General features: G+C 32.5%; 1 protein-coding gene across 1 annotated transcript; it reads left to right on the forward strand.

Moving 5' to 3' along the window:
- Positions 1–9,808: 9,808 nt before the first annotated feature.
- Positions 9,809–12,727, forward strand: LOC104113257 (probable xyloglucan endotransglucosylase/hydrolase protein 28). Its single transcript, XM_009623371.4, has 4 exons — positions 9,809–10,243; positions 10,328–10,428; positions 10,846–11,054; positions 11,911–12,727. Exons 1-4 carry the CDS (start codon positions 10,063–10,065, stop codon positions 12,413–12,415), a joined length of 996 nt encoding a protein of 331 aa, XP_009621666.1. The 5' UTR covers positions 9,809–10,062; the 3' UTR covers positions 12,416–12,727.
- Positions 12,728–15,379: the final 2,652 nt, after the last annotated feature.

Below are 15,379 nucleotides of genomic sequence, written 5' to 3' on the forward strand. Positions count from 1 at the left end.
TTTTTTTTAAATTCTGTGCTCAGTCAAACAAGTTCAAAGAAATTAAAACGGATGAAGTATTATTATTTAGTGGAGCAAATCTAAAAAAATCATAATATGAGTCTTTTGATATATTTGAGTTTGTATATTTCCATATGGTACATTTGACATTTATCACAAAGTGGCTAAGTGCGTGAACTCACACATGTAGGATCGATGTAATTATCAGACACAGAAATACCTCATCTCATAAGTAAAATTCATATAACATACCCAACGTATTTTTATAATTTTGTTGTCTACTAAAATAATCTGAGACTTTTGGTATTCTCAGCATCTCATGCCACAAATTGTATCTAGGGGTAAATTCGAAGTTTACTACATTTTGAGGATACTTATGGAAAGTCTTCAAATAAACCGAAAAGGTCGGCGCGTGGGGCGGTTACCTGGTGAGCACTGCAGACAAAGCTGTCCACTTTTCTCATTCACTTTCTTCATTATTTTATACTCCTATATATTAAAGTAAAATAAGGATAGCAGAGGGTTTATATTAAAGTAGATAAATACATGGTAGAATTAAATTAAATCAGTAAAAGCTAATCAGAAAACTTCTTTGTGATTTTGCATCTACTATTAAAGATTTCCAATAACAATAATAATATTGTTGAATTGTAAGTTTGGAAAAGACAATAACCACATTTGATAAAAAATTATAAGTTGAGGAAAAGAAAGGAGAACCACTTTCTAGTCCAAAAAACACTGTCTATCATTGTTTTTAAAGGCAATGATGATTCAGGCATATTAAATTAAAAAATTAATCTTATGCTGGACCCACCTCTTAAGTCTTATCCTTTGCGTGAGCATTTTTAAAAGGGTACCTTTGCGTTTGTGGTAATTTTAGCACTTTGTCATTCATTTAAGACAAAGACTTCTTCGTGGGACAAAGTGGAGAAATTTAAATGTTTTTGAGAGTAAAGGTCAAAAAGGAAAAAAAGAAAGGGCTCAATTATTGAATCACCTCCAACATTTTTCTTGTTAATAGACAAAAGGTAACATTGTGATCTTTATTTTATACTTGCTAATGGATGCTAATTAAGGTTAATCACTTTGACTTTTAACACTTCTATTTTGGCTAAGGAGCCTCCTGATCTATATTCTAATGCTAGGATATCTCGTGTAATCATGGAAATTAGAAGATCGGTCCAACCTTTGATTTGTATTTTGAGAGAGGGATCAATATAAGGGAGTAAACGTTTTATATCGAGAGATTCTGGGTTCGCATAACTCTAACACGTGATCTTATTACTCTATTAATTGTTATCTCATTACTCCATTTCATTTAATTATATTACAAGATAGGATAATAAAACTTTCGGTCACTAGCAAAATGTATATTTTAAACTTTAAAGCATATTTAACTTACAACTAATGGAGTTTTGCATTTTCAGTGCCTCACCAACAAATTTTGGAATATTGAGAACTTTCAAATGTTAAACAACGAGAATACCCGTACTTTTATGCAAAGAAAAGTAATTCTGATGCTTTATTTCCTTATTTTAAGTTAAAACTTAAAAGTATGTTAAATTTGATGTACAAACGTCAAGAGGTATCAAAAATGGAATTTAATTTATCGAAACAAAGGTGGCAAAAATCGGAGTTTTTCCTTGCATTTACAATCTTCCTAAACTTGTCTATGAATCAAGTGGCCCATTAGTGCCATAATGCATGTTTGTGTACAGAAATAGCCATAAATGCGATAGTATTATCATGTTTGGAATACTTTCTGGAAATTGATATAATTACAATTTACAATAAAAGAAGTTCAAAAAGTGGTTACAGTTCCTGTAAATTTTGTTAGGAGCAAGTAGCATGATGTTGGGATTACCTTCTTATGCAATTAATCAGTAATCAGAATGATAAAGTGCCTGAAATTTAAGTTTTGCTTTAACTCAATTTTGTAAATTTTCAACCATTTGTAGTTGAGAGATAGAAGCATTAATTGTTTTTGTTTCTACTAGTGTGATATGACGTATGTAAGAAAGTTTTAGAGTATCTTTGGCCAAGCTTCTAGGAATTTTGAAAAAAAAAAAAAGAGTTGTTTAGCCAAAATAAAAAAGCATTTTTGAACAACAGTAGAAAAAGTTTTTTTATTTTTGGGGAGAAGGTATAAATTCTAGCTTCTTCCAATAAGCAGAAGTAGAAATTAATTTATTCAAGACAAAAATATCTTTACATTAAATTTGTATTTTTCAAATTATCCCTCATTAATTTGATATTTTTATTTTCTTTTTCTCTTTTTACCATACATTTCATTTTTTTTTTAATCCTATCATATTTTTATTCTCTTTCTCCTATTTCTTTCTCGAATATTCTCTCTACTATATATAGATCTCTTCTTTTATATAGTGATTTATAAGAGTAGATTTTTAATTTATATTGAGTGATATATTTTGATATATTTAAATCATGTAAATAATAAATAATACTAGATGCCCCAATATTATCGCTTTGGAATAACTATAATTTATATTAATTAAAATCTTTAAATTATATTTTTATTATAATAAATATTTAAATTCATTTATCTCTTTTAAATAATAATAATTGCAAACTAAACATTTACTATCCTTTTTTATAATTTGATGCTCAAAACTATTTTTTGGAATGATTGGTCAATCACAATTTGCTTGCAAAAAGTACTTTTCAATGAATTGGCAATACAAATATCTACTTTGTACTTTTAAAAATAAGCAATTTTTGAGCCAAACGGGCTCTTGTTACCTTTTCGAGAAATATTACTATTGAAAATTACGGTGTCAATGTAAATAGAACAATCATTAAACAAAATTATCTCTGTCCATGAACTCGTGAATACATAATTTCACTTCGCTAAATATTTCCTTCTATCTTTCACATATTATAAGTTTGGAATATTTGAATAATTTTTTAATAGTACTTATGAATTTCTGAATTGTAATTTGTAATTATAATTGAAACTTGTAAAATAATTCAAACCAACAGGAGAGAGAATTTAAATTCTCCAGCTTAGGAGATACTCCCTCCGGTCCTTATTATTTGCCAAACCAAACTATTTCCTTGTTTAACTAGGGCTACTTTTTTTTTTTGTAATTAAAAGATTTTATTACCAACTAAAAAGATTTACAGCTCAAAAAATAGAAGAAGAAAAAAACAAAATTGTTCTAAAATTGGGCATGAAGCCCCAGCTTTAGTTTTCCAATTCTCCTGCTTCCAGCCGTTTTTAAGAGATTTAAAACATGATGTTTGAAAATGTTTTAGAAAAGCTACATTCTTTTGTTGTTGCAAAAACAGTTCAAACTTCAAACAAATACCTTTTTGTTTTTCGAAAATCTAAAAAAATGAATTTTCAAACTCTAAAACAAAATGCCAACTTTATTATCAAAGGATGTCCCCTATCTATGAGCTTAGGTGCTAACTTTGTTGCTAAGCAAAAGTATTTATATGCTTAATTGGAGCCACTTCTTTATTATCTGTTGAATGTGATGATTAAGAGAGATAAGCCACCAAATGAACTAGGCACAAATTGATTGGGCACCAGAAAAGTTACGAGTTACGAGTTACGAGTTAATGAGGTTTATGACTAATCTAAGTTAGTTGTTTGGTTTCTTCTTCAAAGTATGAAAAAGCTTTAATTGTTGCAAGTGGTTAGTCAAATGCCACTCTCCTCTCTTTATTAGGCTACAAGACATTCTCCTAACATCACTTTTAGTAGAGGTACGAACATCTTATGTGTCAGCAAACAACATGTGATTCTAATTAAATATTATTTCTATATTTAATTATATATCCCAAGTTAAGCTAGTCTAATAATTAATTTGCAGAATCCAAGTTTACCTTTTTTTGTTTCTTTTCTTTTCTTTTCTTTTCCCCTTATTTCCCCAAACTTTATTTTTCAGTTTTCTTTTTCTTTTTTCTGGTGGGAGGGGTTGAGGTAGATGTTAAATGCAAGAGTAAAAGGAAAATACACATACATTTCATTTTACTAATTTTACGTCTTCCAAACTAAATTTATGTGCTATGTTCTCATGTTTTTGTTTTCATCATTTTTAACGCAGCTTTTAATTTTACGACTAAAATTTTCCTTCTTATTTAATACGCTTATTTGTTAGGAAAAAATCATTGCCAATGTTATGGAATGAATAAAAACAAACAATATTTTATCAAAAATGTTACCCCCAGTATTTTTTGCATAGATAAACACACAACTTTTTATCAAAAAACAATTCACGAAATTAATTTCATGCACTTGTTAGTTGTTATCTTAGTTGTAAACGCCAAAAAAGCATGAATTGATTTTCCTTTTTCCACTCTCTTTGCCTTTTTCGTTTCCCAAATCCCAACTTCTTTCATTTTCACAAATAAGCGCATGGCTAACAAAAACAAATAATAAACTGTTATGAAAATATATATTGTGGATGTCTATTTATTACTTCGCTATAGATAATTTTTCTGAAAAAGATTATCTATTTAGTACTCTGTTGAAGTTTATCTACAAGCAGTTCATGCATACAACTTACAAGCAGCTCATGTAGGCAGGTTGCAAGCAATTCAATGAAATGATTTGCAGCAGTTTCCTATTAAACAGGCAGGTTGCAAGCAACTCATGCAGATAGCTTACAAGCAGCTAAAGAAAAGCCTTGCAACTGCTTCCTGAAAAGCCTCACAGCTGCTTCCTTTCTTCTATAAATAGAGGAGTTTTCAGTTCATTATGAACATAACTTTGAAAGTTAAATAAAATATCAATCTCCCTCTATACTTGTTTTCAGTTTATTTCTTTTATAGTCTTTATTTTATAACACGTTATCAGCACGAGACTCTGCCATTTTGAGCACTTACATTGAATTTAATTTCTATTACAGTGTCCATCTCCGATGTAAGGCGATAATCTTATATCCGTGGTCAGATCTTGTTCATTCCAAGCATCATAAGGCAGATTATATCCTTGAGGTGGTGAGTTTTTCTTCTTGGCAGTAGTGATGTAGATATCACTTACAAATGGAGTGGCCAAATTTGCGTAATTTAATTTGAGCCTTTAGCTTATATTTTAATATCGTTATCATCGCTTGCTTGGTTATATGTTACGTATACAGTACCTATTTTGGTATTTGTTTTCATCCTTATTATCTTAATAAAGGATTACAAAGTGGATAACATTGTTAGATCCACTTAAACTGCAGCAGAGTTTGCAAGAAATATACAACCACCAGAAGTGGTTATATTTCATATATCTCATTGTAACTAAATTTTGTTAACCACCAGAAGTGGTATATACCTATGACCATTAGAAGTGATAATTTAGGCTTTCTATGATTACAATTAAAGATAAGCTAGAGAAATATTCTTTATATTACATGCACGCCTCGATTTGCTCCTGAAGTAGTAAAAAATTTAAAAGAGGTTGAAGCATCACAATTTGATGTGATTAATGCGCGTTCAGATAATTATGTTCGATTTCCTGAAGGATGAGAATTTTTGATAAATATTAATCTATTCCCTGAAGTGAATGTGATAATATTAATAAATTCGTAAATATGAACGCGCTCTTGTTGTAAATATATTACAATTCACCTCCAGAAGAGTTAATATGATTGAGAGAATATATACTCAATATTTCGTATTTTAAATTTGCTCCTCAAGAAGTAACACAATTGAAATTTCCTCCTGAAGTAGGAAAATATTTTGAATCTTTATGTGCTTAAACAAAATAATGATCTATTCAAAGTTATTTTTGAAGCACATTTTCATTCCCTGGAGTGAATGAAGAAATATCACAACTCACATCCTGAAGAGGTAGAATAATAGAAGATATAAATATTATTTTTGTAGCATAAAAATTATTGCCACACGTACTTGTTGTACGTAAAACATCTTGGATAATTTTATTAAGTATCATTCTAAGGCAAAAGTATTCTTGTAGAATGCTTTCTACTACAACCACATTAATATATTATGGTTAGTTATTGAGTCCCCCGAAAGAAATAACAACTCATGTATCTTTCCTTAAAAGATGCAATGACTATGTGGTTGCCGTATTGATATAAAATATTCAGATGTTAATGATATTTCTCCTTGAAGGAGATATTTATCACAAAGTTAGTGGTAGAAATATTAAAATTCTTAATTTTCGTCATTTATAAATTTAGAATTAGCTTTATATTGTTCATTTGATTATGATTTTCTCTCGTGACACTAGAAGTGTCTGAGCAATATTTGGTAGTACAACAAAAGCTCCTGAAGAGCTAATTGTTTGTCTAGAAGACACATGACACAAGTAGTGTCTGAATAATATTTGATTGTGGATAATAAATTGAAGGCTCCCGAAGAGATTATTTGTCATTATTGTGGTCAAAACATATGTTATGATAAACCGAAGTTTATTAATACATATGACTATCATACTGAGACTAGAAATGATTGAAAGATTGAAAATCTTTATGTTTCCACAATCATATGGGGTAAATATGTATGTGAGAAGATACCTGCCTTATTCTTCAAATTTGCACTACATCATGTATCACAATATACCAAAAGTTTACTAATGCAAAAGTAGTCACAGTAAATCAAAAATTTACTAATACAAAAGTAGCCACACTAAATCAGAAGTTTACTGATGCAAAAGTTTATGCCATAGTAAACCAGAAGTTTACTTAGAGATAGCACATGTCATGATAAACTTGAAGTTTTTATTTGCCATTTTTAAATGAACTATTTGAGAATTCAGATAAGTATATACTGAAGAACTAGAAGATTTATCAAGAATTCTCTTGTGTTGCTTGTTCTCATAGTAACTTGATTATACCAGCTAAAGTTGGGACTAAAATCTCCGAATTCTGAAATATATAAAAGGTGAATATGGGCCAATTCACCTATCATGTGAACCACTTATAAATGCATATATAAGATGGTTACATGTATGTTTATTGTCAACCTGCAGTTTGGCATTTGAAATTGTCTTTCTCAATTAAGAGCATAATTTTCAGATTATGAAATCAAGATAGTTCATGTTGATGATGTTGGTTTATATCCAAGGTAGTTTAGCATTGAATACCTCCTATTAATGGCTAAACTATTTTTTATGAGAACAAAGCCTCATGTGTTGGTGTAAGATTTTCTAAATTGCATACAGCGGCACTTGTATGCATCAAACCAATAAAATATGATAAGTCCTCCCCTCACAATTGGTTTAGGATAAAAAATCAAATATTTTTACTATCTAATAACTTTTGATGTGTGGTATATGATTAATTTCTCTACTACAATGCACAAAGATATGTTTCCCAAAGAAGATTGGGGATATGAGTTAGTTTTTCTAACATTTGGGGGATGGAATAAAACGGCTGGAAAATATGCTATATGAATCGAATTATCATTAATATGATCCTCGCTTAGAAGATAATTCAAGTCAAATGCCAGAAGCATTTGCTGATCCAAAATTAAATATCATTTTTCAGCTGCAAATGTTCTTATTAAAATTAAAGTCCCTGAAGGATAGAGTTTACTGTACACATGAAGCGCGGTAGACCAATCGGTTCCAAAGGTAACAATCCTTGAAAAGAATAGGAGCAAATGATCAAAATGATCATAATAAGGAGGAAATAAGCTCTGGAAGAGCCCACGACATAACATTTCATGAAACTCCAGAAGAAGTTCAGGTACCTAAAAATAAAATTAAAAAGTGATGAGATCTCAACAAGTTATGTCACTTGTGAACTGATACGAAATGATCGTCGACGATATATTTGATACAATATAGTGCACAATATTGTAAAAGATTATGAGGATCGGACTTGTAGTCCAGACACCTGAAAATGTCATGCCATTTAAATGTAAGTCATAACCTATATGACTCATTTGATTAATTCTATATGAAGAACCCTGAAGAATTTAAAATGTCTGAAGCAAATTTAAAATCTCGGGAAATGTATTCAATCAGATTACAAAGATCTTTGTACGGTTTAAAGCAATCTGGGCGCATGTGGTATAATCACCTTAGTGAATATTTGTTGAAAGAAGGTTACATAAATGATGTTATTTGTCCATATGTTTTTATAAAGAAAATTGCATCAGAATTTGTTATACTTGTTGTTTATGTTGATGACATAAATCTTGTTGGAACTCCAGAAGAGCTCTAAAAGGCAATTGAATATCTTAAGAAAGAATTTGAGATGAAAGATCTCGGAAAGACAAAACTTTGTCTTGGTCTACAAATTCAACATCTAGCAGACGGGATCTTTATCCATCAATCTGCCTATACATAACGGGTCTTAAAATGCTTTTACATGGACAAAGCGCACCCATTGAGTACACCAATGATTGTTCGATCACTTGAAGTGAATAAGGACCCGTTCCAACCTCCAGAAGAGGATGAGGAACTCCTTGGTCCTAAAACACCATATCTCAGTGCAATTGATGTACTTAAGTATCTTGCTAATACTACAAGGCCTGCCATAGTATTTTCTGTTAATTTACTAGCAAGATATAGCTCTTCTCCTACACGGAGACATTGGAATGCGATTAAGCATATATTGCAATATTTAAAGGAAACTCTTTATATTTGTTTGTTTTATGCTAACAAAGATAGTGCAGATCTTGTTGGTTATGCAGATACAGGTTATTTATCTGATCCTCATAAAGCTCGATCTCAAACCGGGTATGTGTTTACATGTGGATGTACTGTCATATCATGACGCTCCACAAAGCAATCTATTATTGCTACTTCTTCAAATCATGCTGAGATAATAGCTATTCATGAAGAAAGTAGGGAATGCGTATGGTTGAGATCAGTGATTCATTTCATTCGAGAAAAATGTGGTTTGGAATGTGATAAAAGATCCACAATTTTATACGAAGACAATGTTGCATGCATAACCCAATGAAAGAGAGGATTTACAAAAGGAGATAGAGCGAAGCACATTTCACCAAAATTATTCTACACATATGATCTTCAGAGAAATAGTGATATTAATGTGCAACAAATCCGTTCAAGTGACAATCCGGTAGATTTGTTCACTAAGTCTTTGCCAACTTCAACTTTTGAGAAGATGGTATACAAGATTGGAATGCGGAGACTCAAATATTTGAAATAAGGTTTTCATCAGGGGGAGTGAAATACGCACTTTACGCTTTTTTTTCTTACTAAAATTTTTTCCCATGGGGTTTTTCTTGTAAGGTTTTTAATGAGGCAGCTAGAAATGCGTATTACTAAATATGTGTACTCTTTTTCCTTCACTAGATTTTTTCCCACTGGATTTTTCTTAGTAAGGTTTTAACGAGGTACATTATCTTTTAATGAACATCCAAGGGGAAATGTTATAAAAATATTATATTGTGGATGTCCATTCATTACTCCGCTATAGATAATCTTCTTGAAGAAGATTATCCATTTAGTACTCTATTGAAATTTATCTACAAGCAGCTTATGCATACAGCTTACAAGCAGCTCATGCAGGCAGGTTGCAAGCAATTCAATGAAATAATTTGCAGCATTTTCTTATTAAACAGGCAGGTTGCAAGCAGCTCATGCAGATAGCTTACAAGCAGCTAAAGAAAAGCCTTGCAACTGCTTCAGCCTCGCAGCTGCTTCCTTTCTTCTATAAACAGAGGAGTTTTCAGTTCATTATAAACATAACTTTGAAAGTTGAATAAAATAACAATCTCACTCTATACTTAGTCTTCAGTTTATTTCTTTTATAGTCTTTATTTTATAACATAAAAATAATTTTTCATACGGGCAAAATCCAATAAAAGGGACTATTTTCTATTTATTTTTAAAACTTCCAACTGATATTTTGTGTAAAATGTTGAGAACAGCTCATACCTAAAGTCTCACCACCCCATAAAAATAGCCTTCCCCTTTTGTCTTCCTTCTCATAACCCCTTCTCTGCCTGTCTCTCTTTGCTGTGGAGACTGAGACCTTTCTTACATTTCTCAGTTGTCTCATTTGCTTATGCATTACCACTCCATACAAATACTCCACAAACACAACTCTTTTGAGTGTTCCTAACTGATCAAAGAATACTAAACCCCTCAATAAAGGGGCAAAAATGGTGAACTATCATATTGTTACTTTCATATTTTTCTCTGTTATTGAATTGGTTTATGGGTCTTCAAGAAATTTGCCAATTTTAGCGTTTGATGAAGGGTACTCCCATCTCTTTGGTGATGATAACCTTATGATCCTTAAAGATGGAAAATCTGCTCATATTTCTCTAGATGAAAGAACAGGTTCCTTTTTCCCCTTATTTATAGTACTATTTTTTATGGATTTTATTATTATTAACGAGAATTTATTTTTTGGATAAGTTACAGGGGCTGGATTTGTGTCTCAAGACCTATATCTTCATGGATTCTTCAGTGCTTCTATTAAGCTGCCTGCTGATTACACTGCTGGTGTGGTTGTTGCATTTTATGTAAGTTATTATTAATTTTATTCTTTATTTTAATAAACATTAAATCCTGATGTTTTTTCATCTGGATTTTTAATTTATTTATTTTTGTGTATTTTTCATTTTCTAAATTAGTACTAGCAGTTTTTGCTTCTTGTGGGTGAAAGTTCTGAATTTTTTTCGCACCCATATGGACTGTTGATGATTTTTTTATATGTTAATTAATTCTGTAAATTTCTCCCTTTGTCCTCACTCCTCAGTTATTTTTAAAATCTTTTTTTACCTTTAAAGAATGGGTTTTTCACCACCCAATGGAAATTTGTAATTCTGGAATTGTGTTAAATTATTTTCTGGGATTTCTCCAAATAAAAATTGGATTTTTTTAACCCTTGAAATTCCATCCTTTTAATATTTTTTTTGCTAATTGGGTTGATGACACAGATGTCTAATGTGGACATGTTTGAGAAGAACCATGATGAAATTGACTTTGAGTTCTTGGGAAATATTAGAGGTAAAGACTGGAGAATTCAGACCAATATTTATGGGAATGGTAGCACTAGTGTTGGCAGAGAAGAAAGATATGGACTCTGGTTTGACCCTTCTGAAGATTTCCATCACTACAGTATCCTTTGGACTGAGAATTTCATCATGTAAGCAAGCAACATCTCTATGAAATAGCTTTTTGCTTCGTATACCATGAGTTACTTTCAAGTCCAGCTAGCAATACTGAACAGTCTTTTGTCCTCTGAGCTGTTTTTACTGCTTTTGGTGTTTATGTTTTGATCTCTGTTTGATATGATGGATACATGGTTTCCTTTATCAGAAAGGTCCATTTATATGTGCTTGCTTTCTCTTTATATTTGGTAACAATTTTTGTTTTTTTCTATTTTGATGATACTAATGTTGTGCAATTACCTTATAGTTTGCTCTTATCTTGGTTCTAAACATTGATATATATGATTACAGTGACCTACTTGTACTCCTCAAAACTAACCATAGGAAACAAAAGTAATTTCATGTGATGAACTATTAAAGTGCTGTAAGAGAAGAATTTGGCGTGCGCAGGTGTTAATAATTTTTGATGGAGGGTTCTTGCTAAATCTGTTCTGTTGATGTTTGGACTTGCGATACGCATGCTTCTGTTTCTGAACTAATTATCCAATGAATGCAACTATCACAACAGACCTTTTTGATTTATTTATGTTTCATATTTGAGCTTAAGAACTACTATTTGAGAAGAACATTAGCATCTGCACTAGTGAGTGACTGGAAAGTTTATACCAATTGATATATTTATGTGAATGTACAAGAATGATAGGAACATTCTCAACATACCCTTTTGTTGGCATGGCTGTGGGTTTCATGGGAGAGTAGGGCAGGCTTGCTTGTTTTTTATATTACTGTAAACAATTAGGATTTGTATACTGTCATGTGCTTGTGGTGTTTGGTAAACCAGGCCCTGATTCTGTTAAGTTTGTTTTTGTGTGTTTGTGCATCTTGTTGCAGCTTTTATGTAGATAATGTCCCCATAAGAGAGATCAAGAGGACAGAAGCTATGGGTGGGGACTTCCCATCTAAGCCAATGTCTTTGTATGCTACAATATGGGATGGTTCTGGTTGGGCTACCAATGGTGGAAAATACAAAGTCAATTACAAATACGCCCCGTATATTGCCAAGTTCTCTGATTTCGTCCTCCACGGATGCGCAGTTGATCCGATTGAACTATCATCCAAATGTGACACTGCACCAAAAACTGCATCAATCCCTACCGGTATTACCCCTGATCAAAGAAGAAAAATGGAGAAGTTTAGAAAGAAGCAAATGCAGTATTCATACTGCTATGACAAGACTCGGTACAAGGTCCCTCCACCGGAATGTGTGATCGATCCTAAGGAAGCTGAACGACTCCGAGCCTTCGACCCGGTTACATTTGGCGGATCCCGCCACCATCACGGGAAACAACACCGCCGGAGCAGATCAAGAGCTGAGGGTGATATATCCTTTCTGTAAAAGGAAAGCCACAAGATTCTCTACACTGTCACATGATGATCACTGTTGTCTCCAGTTTGATTTGAGGTTTTGTTATTTTCACCTGTGAATAGAGGATACAAAAGGAGAAGGGAGATAAAAGGAATTTCTATATATGGGTCATGATCAATATTGTTGGGGTATGTATATATATATCATACCTTTAGGGTCCCAGCCATGTTCTAGTTGATGTTTTTGTTGTTTGGGCCTTTATTTATAAAATTCAACTTGGTGATGATTTTGTGTACTTCCGTGACACTTTTAATAAATGCATGGTACAGAGATTATTTAAAACATTTGTGTGTTATTTAAGCATGTTTGTTTCTATTTATAATAATGTCTTGTAGTTTATGCCTCTTGTCATGTTCCGAGGACCATTTGTCAAATGGTTGGCTACAAGAATCCAGGGTGTCTGATTGTGACTGCTGAAGATCTAAAGACCAGAATTTTATTAAAGGAACAGAATATTAGGATTTGAACTTTGAAAGGTTAGCTTTTCCTTCCTATCATCCATCCCCTAACTCCACACTCCAGCTTTTAGAGATTAAAAAATATGAGGGGAAAAAGAAGTTTAGCCATTTGTTTTGTCGAGTGAACTCCAATGTTTTTATGTGAGAACAATACAAGTGGGTAAAATTTAGATTATGATTTCTTGCAAGTAGTTTTCAGGGAATGGCTCATAGAGAAACAAAGAAATAAGATGCCGTCACATTTGGCTATAATATAGTTATACTCCATGAAATTTTGTAGTACTAGTGTTTGGTCCAAAGTAGGAAAACCAAAACAATTTTCACCTATATTTTTCAAAACTATCGAGGATATAAGCTATTTGACACCAATTCTTTCTTCCCTCACTCTTTACCGACTTGTTTTCAGCAATGAAATTTCGTCTTTTGGTGTTTGAGCAAACACGATATCCATAAGAATACCTCCAAAGTGTAGCCTATCATATCTGTCAAATACCTAGAGGTAAACGCCTCACAAACATAGACATTCCTAGTTTGTTTTAATAGCAGCTGGTTTGGATGATTCTTACCCATTACTTTATATTGTATTATTTTGTGAATAAATTCAACCAGCTACCCACAGAGTAACTGGCAACTTAAGGGCTAAAGAGAAGTCTAACTAAATCATATCTGATCAAAACCTAAACGGCACACTTTGTTTTAATAATGAAGGAATTATTATGTCTGATATCATTAGAACCGCATTAGTATTTGATTGAGTACCTATTATGGCCTACGATATGGACTATGATGACAAGCATCCCTATATATTGATGCTGGAGGAGCAATACTAATGCACAACATTGTTATATATACCTAAATTACTTATTTATTTTTGTCTTTAAATTGTTTAGTCCCCGCATTAATAATGCATTTTTCTTCAGTGTATTAAAATGTATTTTGATTGATAATACACATATTCTTTTAATGTCTTAAAAGGTATTTTTGAGAGAGGTGAGGGGCGAGTTACATTAAAGACGCACTGAGGCGTACTTGAGGAGTGTAAGTTCCAATTTTTAGGGTGTTCGTTTAAGCCTAAGTCCCAACTTTCTAGACATTCATTTGAGGCGTAAATCCTAATAACTTTTTCAAGTTTGAGCCATAATTAATTTTTTTTATTCTTAAATATTCAAAAGTTAGTTCATAGTAAATTCTCAAACTTGTAATTGTTTACCCTAATGCTATAATCCTTTCTTTTTGTCGTTTAGCCAGTACCAAATGGAGTACTATATAGCCATTTGTACGCAGAGTGCAAACTATAACAATAACATTGCTTCCCTTTGTAACTGCAGAATTGAATTATTTACCTTCTTCCCTCCTTCCTTGTTCATCTTTAGACAAACAGTCTTTGACAATATTGCTACCTTTTGTATTATTCAAGAAAACTGTTAAATGCAGATTCCACCGGCATGCCTTAGCCAACTTTCTTTGAAGATGAACCCAAACATCACAGAATTCTGTTACATTAGTTTAGACAAAAAGGGTTTCGACATGCGCAAGAAACGTATCTTAATTGTCAAAGAGCCAAATATACCCCTATACTTTCGAAAATGGTCTAAGAATACCCCTAGTTATACTATTGGGTTATATATACCCTTCCCGTCATACTTTGGAACAAATATACCCTTATTTTGGATAACGAGGCACTCCATCCAAAGTATGACGGGAAGGGTATATAGAGCCCAATAGTATAACGAGGGTATTCTTAGACCATTTTCGAAAGTACAAGGGTATATATGGCCCTTTGCCGTAACTAAAAGGGCCATCAAAATACAAAATTTTACATAAAATAAAAGACTTCTACGTCCACAACAGATGGTGTTTCATTCATTGCATTATTGCATCAAATTCAAATATTCCTGCATGTAACGAGAATCAAACCATTTATGTGATTTTACTGAAAATAAATGCTATAAGTTAGATGGACATTTTGTGCAATTAACCTGTAGATTGGCAGCAAAAGCTGTTATCTGTTGCTGTTGTTGGGGGGGGGTTGCTACAATTTAAAATGACACCAGCCCATCAATTAATCATGGAACCATGGCATCATGCATCAAATATGGCATTGAGGGAGCTTAATTTGCTTGTACTTTATTGATCAACAACAACCCAGTATAATCCCATTAGTGGGATCTGGGGAGGGTAGTGTGTACGCAAACCTTACCCCTACCCTGCGGTAGAGAGGCTGTTTCCGATAGACCCTCGGCTCCCTCCCTCTAAGAACTCTCCACCTTGCTCTTGGGGTGACTCGAACTCACAACCTCTTGGTTGGAAGTGGAGGATACTCACCACTAGAGCAACCCACTCTTGTACTTTATTGATCAAAAAATGATATTAACTTGGTTTTTGTTTCAGGAGATATTGATATCAAATGCATCATTAACCTTCATGGTTTCACTACCTTGTGAAACACTTCTTAGTCAAAACAAGCAAGGTCTAT

Source organism: Nicotiana tomentosiformis, chromosome 11, assembly GCF_000390325.3.
Source record: "Nicotiana tomentosiformis chromosome 11, ASM39032v3, whole genome shotgun sequence".
Taxonomy (NCBI): Eukaryota; Viridiplantae; Streptophyta; class Magnoliopsida; order Solanales; family Solanaceae; genus Nicotiana; species Nicotiana tomentosiformis.

Excerpts from the sequence above, each read along its gene's own strand:
- LOC104113257 (XM_009623371.4), top strand. The coding sequence starts at position 10,063 with ATGGTGAACTATCATATTGTTACTTTCATATTTTTCTCTGTTATTGAA. Across the intron at positions 10,429-10,845 it reads GTGTGGTTGTTGCATTTTAT|ATGTCTAATGTGGACATGTT; the intron begins GTAAGTTATTAT and ends TTGATGACACAG. Across the intron at positions 11,055-11,910 it reads TGGACTGAGAATTTCATCAT|CTTTTATGTAGATAATGTCC; the intron begins GTAAGCAAGCAA and ends ATCTTGTTGCAG.